General features: G+C 39.6%; 1 protein-coding gene across 4 annotated transcripts; it reads right to left on the bottom strand.

Moving 5' to 3' along the window:
• Positions 1–6,692: 6,692 nt before the first annotated feature.
• On the bottom strand, positions 6,693–15,073 carry ORC6 (origin recognition complex subunit 6). 4 transcript variants are annotated; one of them, XM_086350533.1, is made up of 7 exons: positions 14,975–15,073; positions 13,617–14,040; positions 11,865–12,028; positions 11,557–11,646; positions 10,190–10,302; positions 9,634–9,702; positions 6,693–7,253 (listed from the first exon to the last, which is right to left on the bottom strand). In XM_086350533.1, exons 2-7 carry the CDS (start codon positions 13,662–13,664, stop codon positions 7,126–7,128), a joined length of 612 nt encoding a protein of 203 aa, XP_086206659.1. In that variant the 5' UTR covers positions 13,665–14,040; positions 14,975–15,073; the 3' UTR covers positions 6,693–7,125. The 4 variants fall into 4 exon arrangements, with proteins under 4 accessions (XP_086206659.1, XP_086206661.1, XP_086206658.1 ...); XM_086350535.1 differs by having other exon boundaries at positions 13,617–13,887; XM_086350532.1 differs by having other exon boundaries at positions 13,617–13,746.
• Between the last annotated feature and the right edge of the window lie 202 nt (positions 15,074–15,275).

The following is a 15,275-nucleotide window of genomic DNA, read 5'->3' as shown; positions in this document are numbered from 1 at the left end:
AGAATGTTCCATGTGCACTTGAGAAGAATGTGTACTCTTCTGCATTTGGGTGGAATGTCCTGAAGATATCAAGGAGATCTAGCTCATCTAATGTATCATTTAAGTTGTGTTTCCTTATTAATTTTCTGTTTTGATGATCTGTCCATTGGTGTGCGTAAGGTGTTAAAGTCTTCTACTCTTACTGTGTTACTGTCAATTTCTCCTTTTATGTCTGTTAGTGTTTGTCTTATATTTTGAGGTGCTCCTATGGTGGGTGCACATAGATATTTACAATTGTTATGGCTTCCTCTCGGATTGATCCCTTGATCATTATGTAGTGTCCTTCCTTATCTCTTGTAATCTTCTTTAAGGTGTATTTTGTCTGATATGAAGATTGCTCCTCCAGCTTTCTTTTGCTTTCCATTTGCATGGAATATATTTTCCATCCTCTCACTTTCAGTCTGTATGTGTCTTCAGGTCTGAAGCGGGTTTCTTGTAGACAGCACATATAAATGGGTCTTGTTTCTGTATCCATTCAGCCAGCCTGTGTCTTTTGGTTAGCACATTTAATCCATTTACATTTAAAGTAATTATTGATATATATGTTCCTGTTGCCATTTTCTTAATCGTATGGGGTACTTTTGTAGATGTTTTTTTCTTCTCTTGTATTTCCTGACTATATAAGTCCCTTTAACATTTGTTGTAAGCTGGTTTGGTTTGAATTCTCTTAACTTTTGTTTGTCTGAAAAGCTTTTTATTTCTCCATCAATTTTGAATGAGATCCTTGCCAGGTACGGTAATCTTGGGTGTAAATTTTTGCCTTTAAGTATTTTAAATATATTCTGCCATTCCCTTCTGGCCTGCATTCCCTCTTTCTGCTAAGAGATTAGCTATTAAGCGTATAGAATTTTCCTTGTCTGTTACTTTTTGCTTCTCTCTTGTTGCTTTTAATATTCTTTCTTTGTGTTTGGTCTTTGTTTGACAGTAAGTGTCTTGGTGTGCTTCTCCATGGGTTTATCCTGTATGGGACTCTTTGTGCCTCTTGGATTTGATCGACTATTTTCTTTTCCATGTTGGGGAAATTTTCAACTATAATCTCTTCAAAATTTTCTCATACCCTTTCTTTTTCTCTTCTTCCTCTGGGACTCCTATAATTCTAATGTTGGTGCATTTGATATTGTCCCAGAGGTCTCTGAGGCTATCCTTAGTTTTTTTCATTCTTTTTACTTTATTCTGCCCTGCAGAAGTTATTTCCACCATTTAATCTTCCAGCTCAATGATTCATTCTTCTGCTTCAGATATTCTGCTATTGATTCCTTCTAGAGTATTTTTAATTTCAGTAATTGTGTTGCTTGTCCCTGTATGTTTATTCTTTAATTCTTCCAGGTCTTTGTTCGTTGATTCTTACATTTTCTCCATTTTGTTTTCAAGATTTTTGATCATCTTTACTATTTAGTATTATTATTCTGAATTCTTTTTCAGGTAGTTTGCCTATTTCCTCTTCATTTATTTGGACTTCTGTGTTTATAGTTCGTTCCTTTATTTGTGTAGTATTTCTCTGCCTTTTCTTTCTTTTTTTTTAAACTTACTGTGTTGGAGGTCTCCTTTTCCCAGGCTTCAAGGAAAGTTGGATTCTTTCCTTGAGGAAATTCTATCTTCCTGTCTTTCTTTCTTCCTTTTGGTTTCTGCCCTCCTAAGGTTGGTTCAGTGGTTTGTGGAAGGCTGGCAGGCCACAGTCTACAGGGTCGCAAAGAGTTGGACATGCCCAAAGCGACCCTGTGTACATAGACACAAGACTTTTTTTGCCTTTGGCAGCTCTGCCCCAGTGAGAGTTGAGCATGCAGGTGGTGTGCCTGCTCGGCTTGCAGGAACCCTGGTGGCACAAAGTGTGCAGGCATGTGGACTGCCTCCAGCATAGGAGTTATGGCCATCAGAGTCTTTTTTCAAGCCTCTTGTAGCTGGCGATCAGAAGGCCTCTTTGCCAGTCTTTTTCCATAGCTCTACCCATTCAGGCACTCAGAAAGCTCCCTTACCTGGGGCCCTTCTCTGTTGTTCAGCACGTCAGGCACATAGAGGGGTCCCCCTGGCTGGGGTCCTACTCTGTAGTTCAGTGCATCAGGCGTTTGATGGGCCAGCCTCTCTATTGTTCAGCTACCGATGCTGGAATGTGGGGAGAGAGAGGCTATGGTGGTGGATCCACCCCCTACACATGACTCAGCAGTATCACCTTGCTTCCATGGCTGCCGGCTTTCCTCCGCCGGCATTTCCCACCATAATCTCCTCCGTCACATCCCCTCAATCCCTCTCTCCAGTCAACAACAGCCCTCGGCCTGGGATTGTACCACAATCCGTAAATTCCAGCTCCCAGCCACTACACCTTCCAGGGGACTAGCGTTCCTGTCTGGGGTATATATGGCTGGGGCAAGGACTATCTGATTCTCATTCCATTTAGGTGGCCACAGATCAACTGTTTCACTCTCAGCCTTAAATGTTTCTCTTCTGACTCAGACAATTGCCCTGATGTGGGGATTGGACCCCTGCTTTAGTTCCCCCACCTGCTGAGGGCAGGTCCAGTCCTACTAACACTTCTGTTTTTCCCCCTAGTTCCTTCATCCTACTGAGTTTTGCGTGGTTCTATATATTCTTTTCCACTGGTCAGGTACTCCTGTCCACTCTCAGCTGGTGGTCTGCATGCACTTCTATGTATGAAGGTGTACTCCTGACGTATCCGTGGAGAGAGATGTACTCCATGTCCACCTACTCCTCTGTCCTCTTGTTCTCGGTCTTGTTCAGTTTTTGAAGTGTTGGTCATGTGATGTGCAGTGGGCCATTGTTGTGGAGAAGAATTGGGTCCTTTCTGTTGACCAATGTCAGCTGCGGGTGTTGCAGTTTTTGGTGCATCTCATCGACCTGCTTCTCAGATGTAATGGTTTTGCTGGGATTCAAACAGTTGTAGTGGATCAGACTGGCAGCAGACCACCAATCAGTGACCATGAGCATTTTTTGGTGCAAGTTTGGCTTTGGAGCTCCTTCTTGGTCCAACCACTGAGCTGATCGTCACTGGATATCATATAAAATCCACTTTTTGTGGCATGCCACAATCCAATTGAGAAATGGTTCATTATTGTTGCACAGAATAAGAGAAAATGACAGTTCAAAATAATGATTTTTTTTATTTGTGGTTAGCGCATCAGGCACCCACCTATTGAGCTTTTTCACCTTTCCAATTTGCTTTAAATGCTGAATGACCATAGAATGGTCGGTGTTGAATTCTTCAGCAACTTCTTGTGTAGTTCTAAGGGGATCAGCTTCAATGATGGCTGTCAACTGGTGATTGTCAACTTCCAATGGCCAGCCACTATGCTCTTCATCTTCAAGGCTCTCGTCTCCTTTGCAAAATTTCTTGAACCACCACTGCACTGTATGTTCCTTAGCAGTTCCTGGGCCAAATGCGTTGTTGATGTTGCAGGTTATCTCCACTGCTTTAAAACCCATTTTGAACTCGGGTAAGAAAATTGCTCAAATTTGCTTTTTGTCTAACATCATTTCCATAATTGAAAATAAACATAAAATAAACAGCAAGTAGTGTCATTAGCAAAAAAAAAAAAGCAAGAGATGTGCATTAAAATAATGTGTACATAACCACATTTAAGAATGTATTCCAATATCAAACAGCAAAATTTCAACAATAAAAAAAACGCAATTACTTTTGCACCAACCTAATAGTTGAAAGGTGATTCATTTTGATGTATGGCAGAAACCAACACAAAGTTGTAAAGCAATTATCCTTCAATTAAAAATGAATTAAAAAAAGAAAACAAAACAAATAACCAAGAACTTATTCTTGGTTTGATTATCCTATTCTACCAGATAATCAAAATAATTACCATTATTTGCTTTTAAGGCATAAGAAAGGTCACAAATAGAACTAAGATTTACTCTCATGAAATTAACAGCGAAAAGGCAACCTTAGGAACGGGAGAAAATATTTGCAATCATTTTTTAAATAGAGGCTTAATATTTACACTATATAAAGAACAACTCAACAGCAACAAAAATCCATAGTAAAAAATAGACAAGGATTTCAACAGACATTTTCCTAAGTGGCCAATAAGCTCATGAAAAAGTGCTCACTAATCATCAGGGGAATGCAAATCAAAACCACAGTGAGATACCACCTCATACCAATTTAGGATGGCCACTGACCAAAAAAGAAAAAAAAGCAGAAAATAGTGTTGGCAAGCATGTGGAGAAATTGGAACTCTTGCGCACTGTTGGTGGGAATGTAATATGATGCAGTTGCTATGGAAAACAGTATGGTGGTTCCTCAAAATTTTTTAAATAGAATTATCATACGACCTAGCAATGTCACTTCTGGGTAAATGCCCAGAATAGAAAGCAGGGTCTCCAAGAAACACTATATATACACACACACACACGTCTATAGCAGCACTATCACAACAGCCAAGAGATGAAAGCAACCTACATGTTCATTGACAGATAATTGGATAAACACAGTGTGGTATATCCACACAAGGGAAAATTATTCAGCCTCAAAAAGGAAAGAAATTCTGACATATGCCACAATATGGAGGAACCTCAAGGACATTATGCTCAGTGAAAAAAACACACACAAAAACACTGTATAATTCCACTTCGATGAAGTATCTAGCTAGATCAGTCAAATTCAGAGGTAGAATGGTGGTTGTCTGAGGCTGAGGGAGGGAGGAATGGGAGTTGTTAATGGGTTTCATGAGTAGAGTCAGCTTTATGGGGTGAAGAGTTCTGGAGATCACATAACATGAATGTACTAAACACTACTGTTTTTTAGTCACTAAATTGCATCTGACTCTTGTGTGACCCGTGGACTGCAGTCCAACATGCTCCTCTGTCCATGGGATTTCCCAGGCAAGAATACTGGAAGGGGCTGCCTTCCTTCTCCAGGGGATCTTCCACACCCGGGAATCGAAACTGTATCACCTGCATTGGCAGGCAGATCCTTCACCACTGAGCCACCGGGGAAGCACTACAGCATTGCTGACTATATTGACTTAACTGTTAAGATAGTAAACTACGTATGTATTTTACCACAATTTATTTTTTTAAAATGAGTGTGCTTTCATTTGGATGCAAAGCTAGAATTTAAATCTTGGCACCAAAACCAGATTACATACCTTCTTAAAATAAATGAGGAAAAGACTCACCCATTTTAGATCAAAGTAATAACAGAAGTACTATTTAGTGAATGCCTTCTAAGTATCACACACTTTACAAACATTACCTTCAATTCTCACAAAGTAGATAATACATTTATTTTTTAAACAAGGAAACTGAAGTTCAGTAAGGTTGTGAAATTTCCTTAGGCTCTCAGTGGCAAAGTCAGAATTTAAACATAACTGCATATGGTCCCAAAGCTCACATTCATTCCCATCTACCACAGGGCTGTGGGACATTATACCTGTTTTGGGATCATTTGATTATGGCCTTCAACCACAACAGCTTGCTAAGTGTTTAGAATTAAAAGGGGCTGGGGAAAAAATCACTCCTTTAGCTACTTCTGTTCTATGTAGCAGGTATTATACCTTATTTATAGCAAATAGAAAGCAACAACCATTATTACTGATACCATCCTAAATAGCTTTAAACAATTGAGATGCAATCACTTTATTGCATTCTTCATGGAAATATTTACTTAGATCATGTGTTCTTAATTTTAGTTAAAATCACATCTGGCATAATGCCTTAGAACTGCTAGCAACTTATCTTCCCAGTCCTTTTCCGTAGTTGTAAAATAAGTAGTATTTAGTAAGGTTATATTTTTCAGTATGTAGATAGCAAAGAAAATATATCTTGGTCTCTCTTTTTTAAAGTATAATTGACTTACAATATATATGTTTCAGGTGTACAATATAGTGACGATATGTCTATACATTATGAAATGACACCAGTCTAGTTACCATTCGTCATCATACAGTGATTACATTATTGACCGTACTCCTTATGCTGTACGTTACATCCCCATGACTTATTTATAACACATAGTTTGTACCTTTCAATCTCCCTCATCTATTTCACTCATTCTCTCGACCCTCCTCCCCTCTGGCAACCACCGATTTGTTCTCTTTATCCAAGTCTGTTTCTGTTTGTTTTTAGATTCCACATGTGAGATCATATGGTATTTTTCTTTCTCTGACTTACTTAGTTTAACACTCTCTAGGCCCATCCATGTTGTCACACCCTGGTTTGTTTCTTAATTTTTTAATATGATGTTAATATATAATTATGTGAGACCTCTACAAGTATTTCTATATTTTAATACTTACTAAATACTTTTACCAGGAGCTGCACTAAATGCTCCCGCCAGGCTCCTCTGTCCGTGGGATTCTCCAGGCAAGAATACTGGAGTGGATTACCATTTCCTTCTCCAGGGGATCTTCCTGACCCAGGGATCGAACCTGCATTGCAGGCAGATTCTTTACCATCTGGGCTATAGGGATAACTGGATGAAGGATAAAGAAGCTAATTAACTTGTTCAAGGTTTCCCAGGTGATAAGAGCTAAGCAGGGTTTTAAACCCAGAAAGCCTGATTCAAGAGTTTGTGCTCTGGGGAGCAGTATGGTTCAGTTCAGCAACCTGGGTCTTTTTTCCCATTAGAGAAGACAGCTTTTGGCATCACAAGAATTCTCCCAAACTGATAATAAGTACACTTTGAATGCATATAAAAATAATATTTATTAACTTAAGATTGTACCATATATGGATTTATTCAAACCAAGAGATTTACACAAAAACTTAAGTAAAATCTTTAGACTCCATTCAGCCTGAATTTCATATTATGGATAGGGCAGAAGACTGTCTTTTGCTTAAAACAAAACACAACAAAAAAGGAAAATGGCTTCAATTACATTTTGCAGAGTGCAGACCTGTGAGGAGCCAAGGCTGAGTCAACCAGGCACTGTGGCGGATCTAATGAATTTGCTGCCCATTATCAGAGCCATCCTGCTCAGCCCCAAGGCTGGCTTCTTTGCCGTTAAGAATAGGATCTTTGTTTTAAAAGTTTACACAAATTTCCAAAGTCCTCACATTTCCCTTGAGGTGGCAGAAGCACTGCTGGTTTGCAGAACAAGTTAGTCTGGAAGCCTAAAATCACTGTGTTGCAGCCTTCTGTGCTCTGGCAGCATTTTCCAAAATGTTCCTTTTCCATTCTTCATAATCTTGTGTCAGATCTTCATCTTTTTGCGGTTTAGGTAGGGTCTCTACTACATTCTCTATTTCTACGAGAGAAAAAAATTTTTTTTAATGTTTCAAAATCCTTATGTTATAAATGAGTAAGAAAAAAGTGAGCTTATTTACTTTAAAATGTCTATCTTAATTAAGGTAACAGAGAATAAGATACCAAGATGAAAAATGGAAACAGACGTTAACACGTCGGTTTTTCACTCTCCCTTATACTCCAAGCACTTCAAGACTTCTTGATGATAGTTAACATTTATCAAGCCTTGAACCGAGCACTTCAATTGTATTATCTCATTCAGTCTTCACCACAATTCTATCAAACAGGTGCTAACATTAATCATATTTTATAGACTAGGAAATTGACATTGACAGAAATTGTCACTTTCCTAAAACTGCACAGCCAGTAGGTGATAAAGCAGGATTTGAACCTAAACAGTTTGTCTTCAGATGTATTCTTTTTCTTCTATTTTTTAAATTTAAATATTAAGAAAAAACTTTCTACAGTGTTGTGTCGATTTCTGCAATACAACAATGCAAATCAGTCATAATTATACATACATTCCCTCCCTTCCCTAGGCTCCCTCCCCTCCCCGCATCCCATCCCTCCAGGTCATCACAGAACACCAGACCGGGCTTCCTGTGCTACACAACTTCTTACCAGCTACCCGTCTTACACCTGATAGTGTATATATGTTGATGTTACTTTCTCCATTCATCCTACTCTCTCCCTCCCTGACTGTGTCCTCTACATCTGGGTCTCCAATCCTTCCCTGCAAGGCTCATCAATATCATATTTCTAGATTCCGCATATATGCTTTAAAATGGCATCACCAACTCGATGGACTTGAGTTTGAGTAAGCTCCAGGAGTTGGTGATGGGCAGGGAAGCCTGGCGTGCTGCAGTCCATGGGGTCGCGAAGAGTCAGACATGACTGACTGAACTGACTGAACTGAACTGAACTGAACTGATACTATATTTGTTTTTCTCTGACTTACTTCACTCTGTATAACAGGCTCTAGGTTCATCCACCTCACAAGTGACTCAGATGTGTTCTTTCTTATGGCTGAGTAATATTCCATTGTATGTATTTATGTGTGTGTGTATATATATATATACACACACACACCACATCTTTTTTGTTTTTTTGTTTTTTTTTACAACACATCTTTATTCATCTGTCGATGGACATCTAAGTTGCTTCCCTGTCCTAGCTATGGTAAACAACGCTGCTATGAACACTAGGGTACATGTGCCTTTTTCAATTATGGTTTTCTCAGGGTATATGCCCAGTAGTGGGGCTGCTGGGTCATGTGGGAGATTTATTCCTAGCTTTTTAAGGAATCGCCATACTATTCTCCATAATGGTTGTATCAGTTTACATCCCCAACAGTGTAGAAGGGTTCCCTTTTCTCCACACCCACTCTACCATTTATTGTTTGTAGATTTTTCGATGATAGCCATTCTGACTAGCAGGAGATGATACCTCATTGAAGTTTTGATTCCCTGGTGGCTCAGATGGTAAAGAATCTGCCTACAAAGTGGGAGACCTAGCTTCGATCCCTGGGTTGAGAAGATCCCCTGGAGGAGGAAATGGCAACTCACTCCAGTATTCTTGCCTGGAGAATCCCATGGACAGAGGAGACTGGTAGGCTACAGGCCATGGGGTCAAACAGAGTTAGACACAACTGAGCAACTAACACTTTCTTTCTTCTAATAATTAGTGACATTGAGCATCTTTTCATGTGTTTATTGGCCATCAGATATAGTCTTAATTACACAGTACTTGTGTAAACTACTGCTTGGAAAACTGGTATTATCAATGATTAACTGACAGGATTTAGCTAAAATCTGACTCTTTATTTTTAAATGAAGTATAGTTGATTTACAATGTTGTGACAGTTTCTGGTGTACAAAGAAGTGATTCAGTTACACACACACACACACACACATATATATATATACACTTTTCCACATTCTTTTCCATTATGGTTTATCACAGGACACTGAATATAGTTCCCTGCTATACCTGCTATACATTAGGACCTTGTTGTTTATCCATCCTTTATATATAGTTTGCATCTGATAGTCACAAACTCCCAATCCAACCCTCTCCTGCACCCCTTTCCCCTTGGCAACCACAAGTCTGTTGTCTGTGTCTGTGAGTCTGTTTCATAAACAAATTCATTTGTGTCATATTTTAGACTCCATCTATACGGGATATCATTGGTATTTGTCTTTCTCTGACTTATTTTGTTTAGTATGATATTTCTAGGCCCATCCATGTTGCTGCAAATTAGAATCTGACTCTTGTTAAGGCAAGCTGCTACAGCAGCAAAGGGCCATTCACTGCATTAAATCCATTGTACACTAATCCTGTTGTACAGATTTCAATTTTCATCTAGTATTTACACGCCTCACCCTTTGCTGAAGGTTCAATCACTGTCTTCTTTTTCTTCTGTGGTGGAGTAACTGAATCTCCAGCTTCTCCTTTAGGGGGAAACAAACAAACAAACAAACAAATATATATATATATGTATTATATATATATATATATATATATATATCATCTGAGTTCACTTTTCTCCTATTTTTAATTTCAGTTTTGGGGTGTATTTTGGATCAGAAATAAAAATTAGATATTGCAAATGGCCAAATACTAGGATAAGGAGAAGGGAAATTATCTTGCCTTCTCTTTTCTTTGGCTTTTCTTGTCAGACTTCAAAAGGGAGAATCTACTCTCTAACCATGAATTTACGGAATTACAGCATTTATTGTTGTTTTTAATTATTAAGCTATTTATTTGAAAACAAACTAGTTTTGTTACTGAAAATAAACTGTAATTTTCTTACTAAAAATTAATCTCATCTACAGTAAATAGAAAGGAGCTAATTTACAAGCTTGAAAATATTTAACTTTTACCAGAGGTTTACATTTTCAAGTGACACATTCTTGAAACATGGAATGAATTACTCACTGTCGATCTGCTGCCCAATCTTTTCTAACTGTTTACAGAGTCGATCAAATATGGCCTTTTTTACTCCAGATGTGGCTGCCATTTTATTTCTGTCCACCTTTAGCTTTAGAATCCTACAAAAGAATTTGATAAATTGCTGTTCTTAAGATCAGTACTGTTATCTTTTTTGGCCAACCAGTTATCAACTTATTTCCTTTCCACTCAGGCTTTATGAAGAGCTCCCAACTGTTTAATTTTCCCTTTACTTCACACACATATCATTAGCTAAAAATCATGTAAACTTACCTTTTAAAGCTATTTATTTAGTTATCCATTGTACTGTGAGAATTAAAATATATACGTTATCTGTTATGTAACAAACAGGACACATGAAAGACATCTACTGTAGTGCTTCATGCCTCATAGAACTCTTTCTAGTAAATCTCAGATATTAATTTGCTGAGTGTCAATTACAGCATGTTAAAATATTTAATTCACTTTAACACAAGATGCTTATGTTTATGCTACTACAAGAATATAAATCACTCTCACCTCCAAAAACTTCCTCCCTAATAACAATTCACAACAACCACTAATGAAAAATACAAAGTAAGCTTCTTATTTCAGATAACAGACCTATTTGAATCTTTTTTTGCTCAGTGAAACCTGGTTTCAAAAGTAAGGCTGTCCATACTGTTTTCTATAATAGCCATGTTCCTTCCATATAGTTTTATTGAATTAAAGGGCATTTTCTATTAAGGCCAATTAATCACTAATTGTAGCTAATGGAGCCAAACCCATCCGTCCATGGGATTTTCCAGGCAAGAGTACTGGAGTACTGGAGTGGGGTGCCATTGCCTTCTCTGAAGTAAAAAACCTATTGTCTACCAGCCAACTAATTTTGTTTTCTGAGGAGTTTTCTAGCAAGATAAAACAAGACAACTTTAGATGAAGATAGCAATTACCAATATTTCCAGGGTAACATTTCAGTCAGTATACATATAGATAACCCCAAAATTCAAATTAAGAATTTATTACTGAATTGTTTTATAAATTACTTGAAAAAGAGTTGTAATCAATACTTCAAAAATGTGACTGGAAAAATCACAACTAAATGCTATTTTAATGACAGATTTCATGATTTATAAAAGGCAGACTCTGAAATCAGATTACCCAGCTTATATATACTGGCAAGTAACCTTCGGGCAACACTAATTCCTAGCTGTCAGATCTGTTGTGGGATAAACTGAGACTCAGGTCCCTTGGCCACTATTGTTATTTAGGAAAATATGCTTTGAGTTGAAATCAACTAATTAGAAGTATTCTTTGGGAATGAGAAATTTACTTATAAATTATAGACTTTCCTGAATGGTAAAAGGAACACTTACTTGCAAGCTGAGAGCAGGGCAGCAGTGGTGAAGAGCGGCCTAGATAAGTCAAGATCCACTTGCTGTGTTTGTGGAAGACTGGACTCATAGCTAAGTAAAAGCAGTGTTCACAGAGTTATTTGTTAGAAAATATTGTTTCAAAGGGACTGAAAATGCAAATACGAGCTCATAAATGTGTCACTTTAAATGTAAAAGAAATACATTCTGTCACTTCAGCATGTTAATTATTTTTTAAACTGAAAATTACCAGGACATTGGATACTTTCACTTTATGCATCAGTACTGAGTTTTAATTATATGCCTCATACCTTTGCAGTATCTTTGAAGCCAAGTTCACTGCTTCTGTGCAGCTAAACTGTACTGCTAGGTCTCTTATTCCAATATTTGAGTTCAGACCCAATAAACATTCAAAAGATTTAAGACAACTCTGATACATCTTCTTGTTCAAGCCAGAAAGTTTAATTAAGTAAGCCTTTGAAAGGAAAAGAAATGAATCATAAAAATCATAAGTGCTCTATATCAATACCTTTAACACTTGTTTAATAAGTCAACTTTTCAAAATTAACTATTTCTGTGGCAAGTCACTCTACCTAAAGGTTTAGCTTCATTTACTCAAAAATCAGTAAGCATGTCAGGCAAGTTAACTACTGCTTGCAATAAGCTCATACCTATAGAAAGGCAGTCATGTCACACGTGTGTGTAGATAATTTAAAATACAACATAGCGCTACCAATGCCGAGCTGTGAACTAAAAAGTGTGTGTGTGCGCATGCATGCATGTGTGCACGCTCAGTTGTGTCTGACTCTTTGAGGTCCCATGGACTGTAACCAGGTCCATGGACTGCCAGGTTCCTCTGCCCATGTAATTTTCCAGGCAAGGATACTAGACTGGGGTACCATTTTCTACTCCAGGGAATCTTCCCAACCCAGGGAGAGAACCCGTGTCTCTTGTGTGCCCTGCATTGGCAGGTGGATTCTTTACCACTAGTGCCATGTGGGAAGTCCATGAATTAAAAAACATAGAAGATGTACATATGGTTACTTATTTTAACAAAGGTGCCAATTTGTAATCCATCGGAAAAACGAAGGAGGGAAGTAGTGGGAATGGCGTGGGGAGGGTGTGTGTGCAAAAGGGACAGGAGACAGAGACTGGGAGAGAAACAGGAGGGACAACAACTGAGGGACACCGACTCTGCCTGGGGAAGAAAAGCTTAATGAAATGTGACAGCAAAGTGAGGTCATTGTAAGACAAACAGGAGCCTGCTAGAAGAGCATCCCAGGTTTAAAAAAAAAAAAAGCAGTGCATTTACGAAGTCAGTCATTAAGGTGCATGGTCTGTTAAGTGAATACTGTAGCTTGAGGTTAGCAGGGATCAAGAGAGGCTGGAGAGTTTGATGGTAATGGGGAGCCAACCCACTGGAAGCCAATGGTGTTTACAATGCCACCATTTTATCAGTGTAGCATTATGTGATAGGCACTGTGTTAAGAGTGCTACATATAGTACATTGTGTTTCTTCCTTACAATTATCCAGTGAAATGGATACCTCTTATCCCACTTGATAGATGAGGAAACAAGAGACATAGAACTAGTAACTGGTGGTGCTGAGATCTGGTCTCAACATGTGAGTCTTGTCATAGCTTGGCTCTCAACCACTGTGACATTGGAAGAAAAATAATACAGTGGTTTTCAAGTATGTGATTTAGGAGAATGATGCTAGTGGCAATTTGATAGATGGGTTTGTATAAGGAAAGACGTGCTCAGGGAAAGTACATAGTAAAGAGATCGTTGCAAAAAAGTTTTTTTCTCCAACTTTTCAAAATGGTTCTAAACTTCATCTAGAATAACATATTCTAGATGAAAATCCTATAACAGAGTTGTGAAAGGGGCTAGTATAACCAGAGATGAAAACATATGATTAGGGAAAACTAATACAATATTTTAAAGTTTAAAAATAAAATAAAATTTAAAAAAATAAAAAAAATTAAAAAAAGAAAAGAAAACATATGATTAAACTTCAGTGCCACACCAGATAATTCAGACATTCAGTGGGACCTACTTACCCTATCCAAGGGGCACTTCATGCAGGAAGCTGCAAGGTCCAGGCACATGACTGCATTGCTGGTTTCTGTGGTTCGTGCAGACAGGCCAACACACTTCACACGGGACAGTCGCAAGTACTCCTCCGCTTTCCTGAGCAACACATTCACTAAAACTCTTTCTTTTTCAGAAGGTTGCCCAGTACTTCGGTAAGCAATAAATTCAGCCTGGTGGACTTCATTCTGACCCTAACTCTTATGCACGTTGATTTGGGGCTGGGAATGAACTCACATCCTTTGAGAGAGGACAGGGTTCTACAAGTCAGAACAAACCCCCTGACTCCAAAGATCACTGTGCTCCAATCCTTTCAGGAAGAATTAACTTCTTGAAATCCTCCAAAAAATGCCAACCCTTCTTTCAGCCTTCCATTACTGGAACAAGCATGAACTACGACAAGACAGAGGCAGGCAGGTGAGACCAGGGTTCCTCCTTCCTTTAAATCAGTGGTTCTCAAACTTTACTGTACATGACAGTCACCTTGGAGCGTGTGAAAACAAGCCCCAAGTTTCTGATCGGTAGGTCTAGAGTGGGGCCCAAGAATGTGCATTTCTACCAAGTGACAAGAAAATATTGATGCTGCTGGTCCAGGGACTACACTTTGAGAACCACTGTTCCAAATGATTAAGAGTGCAGAAGGCCATACTTCCTGTCTTTTAAGAAGTGCTCCTTCCCTTCCCTCAACTAATCCATAGCCCAGACACCCGGCCTAGCCCTGCCTTCCAGAGTTAAGTCCTGCACTCCACAGTTTAAAGTATGTAGAAATACTTTATTTCTAACCCTGGATCTTGCAAAGGCCCTTCCCATCTCCGGGCTTTTGTACAGTTTGCTGCGCCAGCTTGGGCCCTCTTCCCACATCTTGCCGTGGCTGGCAGCTTCTATCAATCGAGTCAGCGCAAACAGCAACCCCTCCGAGGCTTTCTGGAAAGTTTTTTTGTTTGTTTAAATTAAAAGCAGGCACAGGCCGCGCTCCGCCCCACCCGCGGCGGCTCCGCACACCCATCCTATTTCGTTTCCCGCCTGTCGTGGCCACCAGATACTGCCCTCCTTGGGGTCTGTATCCCATCTGCCTCTGCCGTAAACGCACTCTCAGTAAGTTTCAGGGAAACGACCCAAGTTCTCCGCCTCTCTCCCTTTTCCACCACCGTGCATCTCACAGTGCTAGCTGGTCCCAGGGGCCCCTCGCCCCTCCGGCCCGCTCACAGAGCCTATTGCCGGTAGGATTTTCTTGATGTAGAGCCTAAATCCTGCCTTGCGCGGGAAAAGCATGGGGCCCCATTTGAGGAGGGCGCAGGGCTACTGGGGCGTGCGCAGCCTGACTCACCTCAGCACCTCCTGCTCGGCGATGCCCAGGCGCGGGGCTAAACGCCTAATCAGACCAGACTCCATGGTGCGGACTAGGACGACACCCACAGCTGAGACCAAACGAAACCCGCGCACAGACGCTGTGCTCGCCAGTTACGGCTGGGCTGCCCCCCTCCACCGCTGCATCTGGATTGGTTGGGACTAGAAGTTACGGCTGCCCCGCAAACCAATCCTGGCCATCCTTCTGCGCGTGCGCACTGCGAGTACACACGTCAAGGCAAAAAGTGAATGTGCGGGGGTAGTTCCCACTCATTCCATTT

This window comes from Bos grunniens, chromosome 18, assembly GCF_055505025.1.
Source record: "Bos grunniens cultivar Pamir isolate PY7600 chromosome 18, Bosgru_T2T1.0, whole genome shotgun sequence".
Classification (NCBI taxonomy): Eukaryota; Metazoa; Chordata; class Mammalia; order Artiodactyla; family Bovidae; genus Bos; species Bos grunniens.
Note: the sequence above shows the minus strand (reverse complement) of the source record. Positions and strands in the feature narration are given on the sequence as shown.

Excerpts from the sequence above, each read along its gene's own strand:
- ORC6 (XM_086350532.1), bottom strand. The coding sequence starts at position 15,039 with ATGGAGTCTGGTCTGATTAGGCGTTTAGCCCCGCGCCTGGGCATCGCC. Across the intron at positions 13,747-14,974 it reads GCCGAGCAGGAGGTGCTGAG|GAAAGCGGAGGAGTACTTGC; the intron begins GTGAGTCAGGCT and ends TGTGTTGCTCAG. Across the intron at positions 11,647-11,864 it reads GCTTCAAAGATACTGCAAAG|CTATGAGTCCAGTCTTCCAC; the intron begins GTATGAGGCATA and ends GCTTTTACTTAG.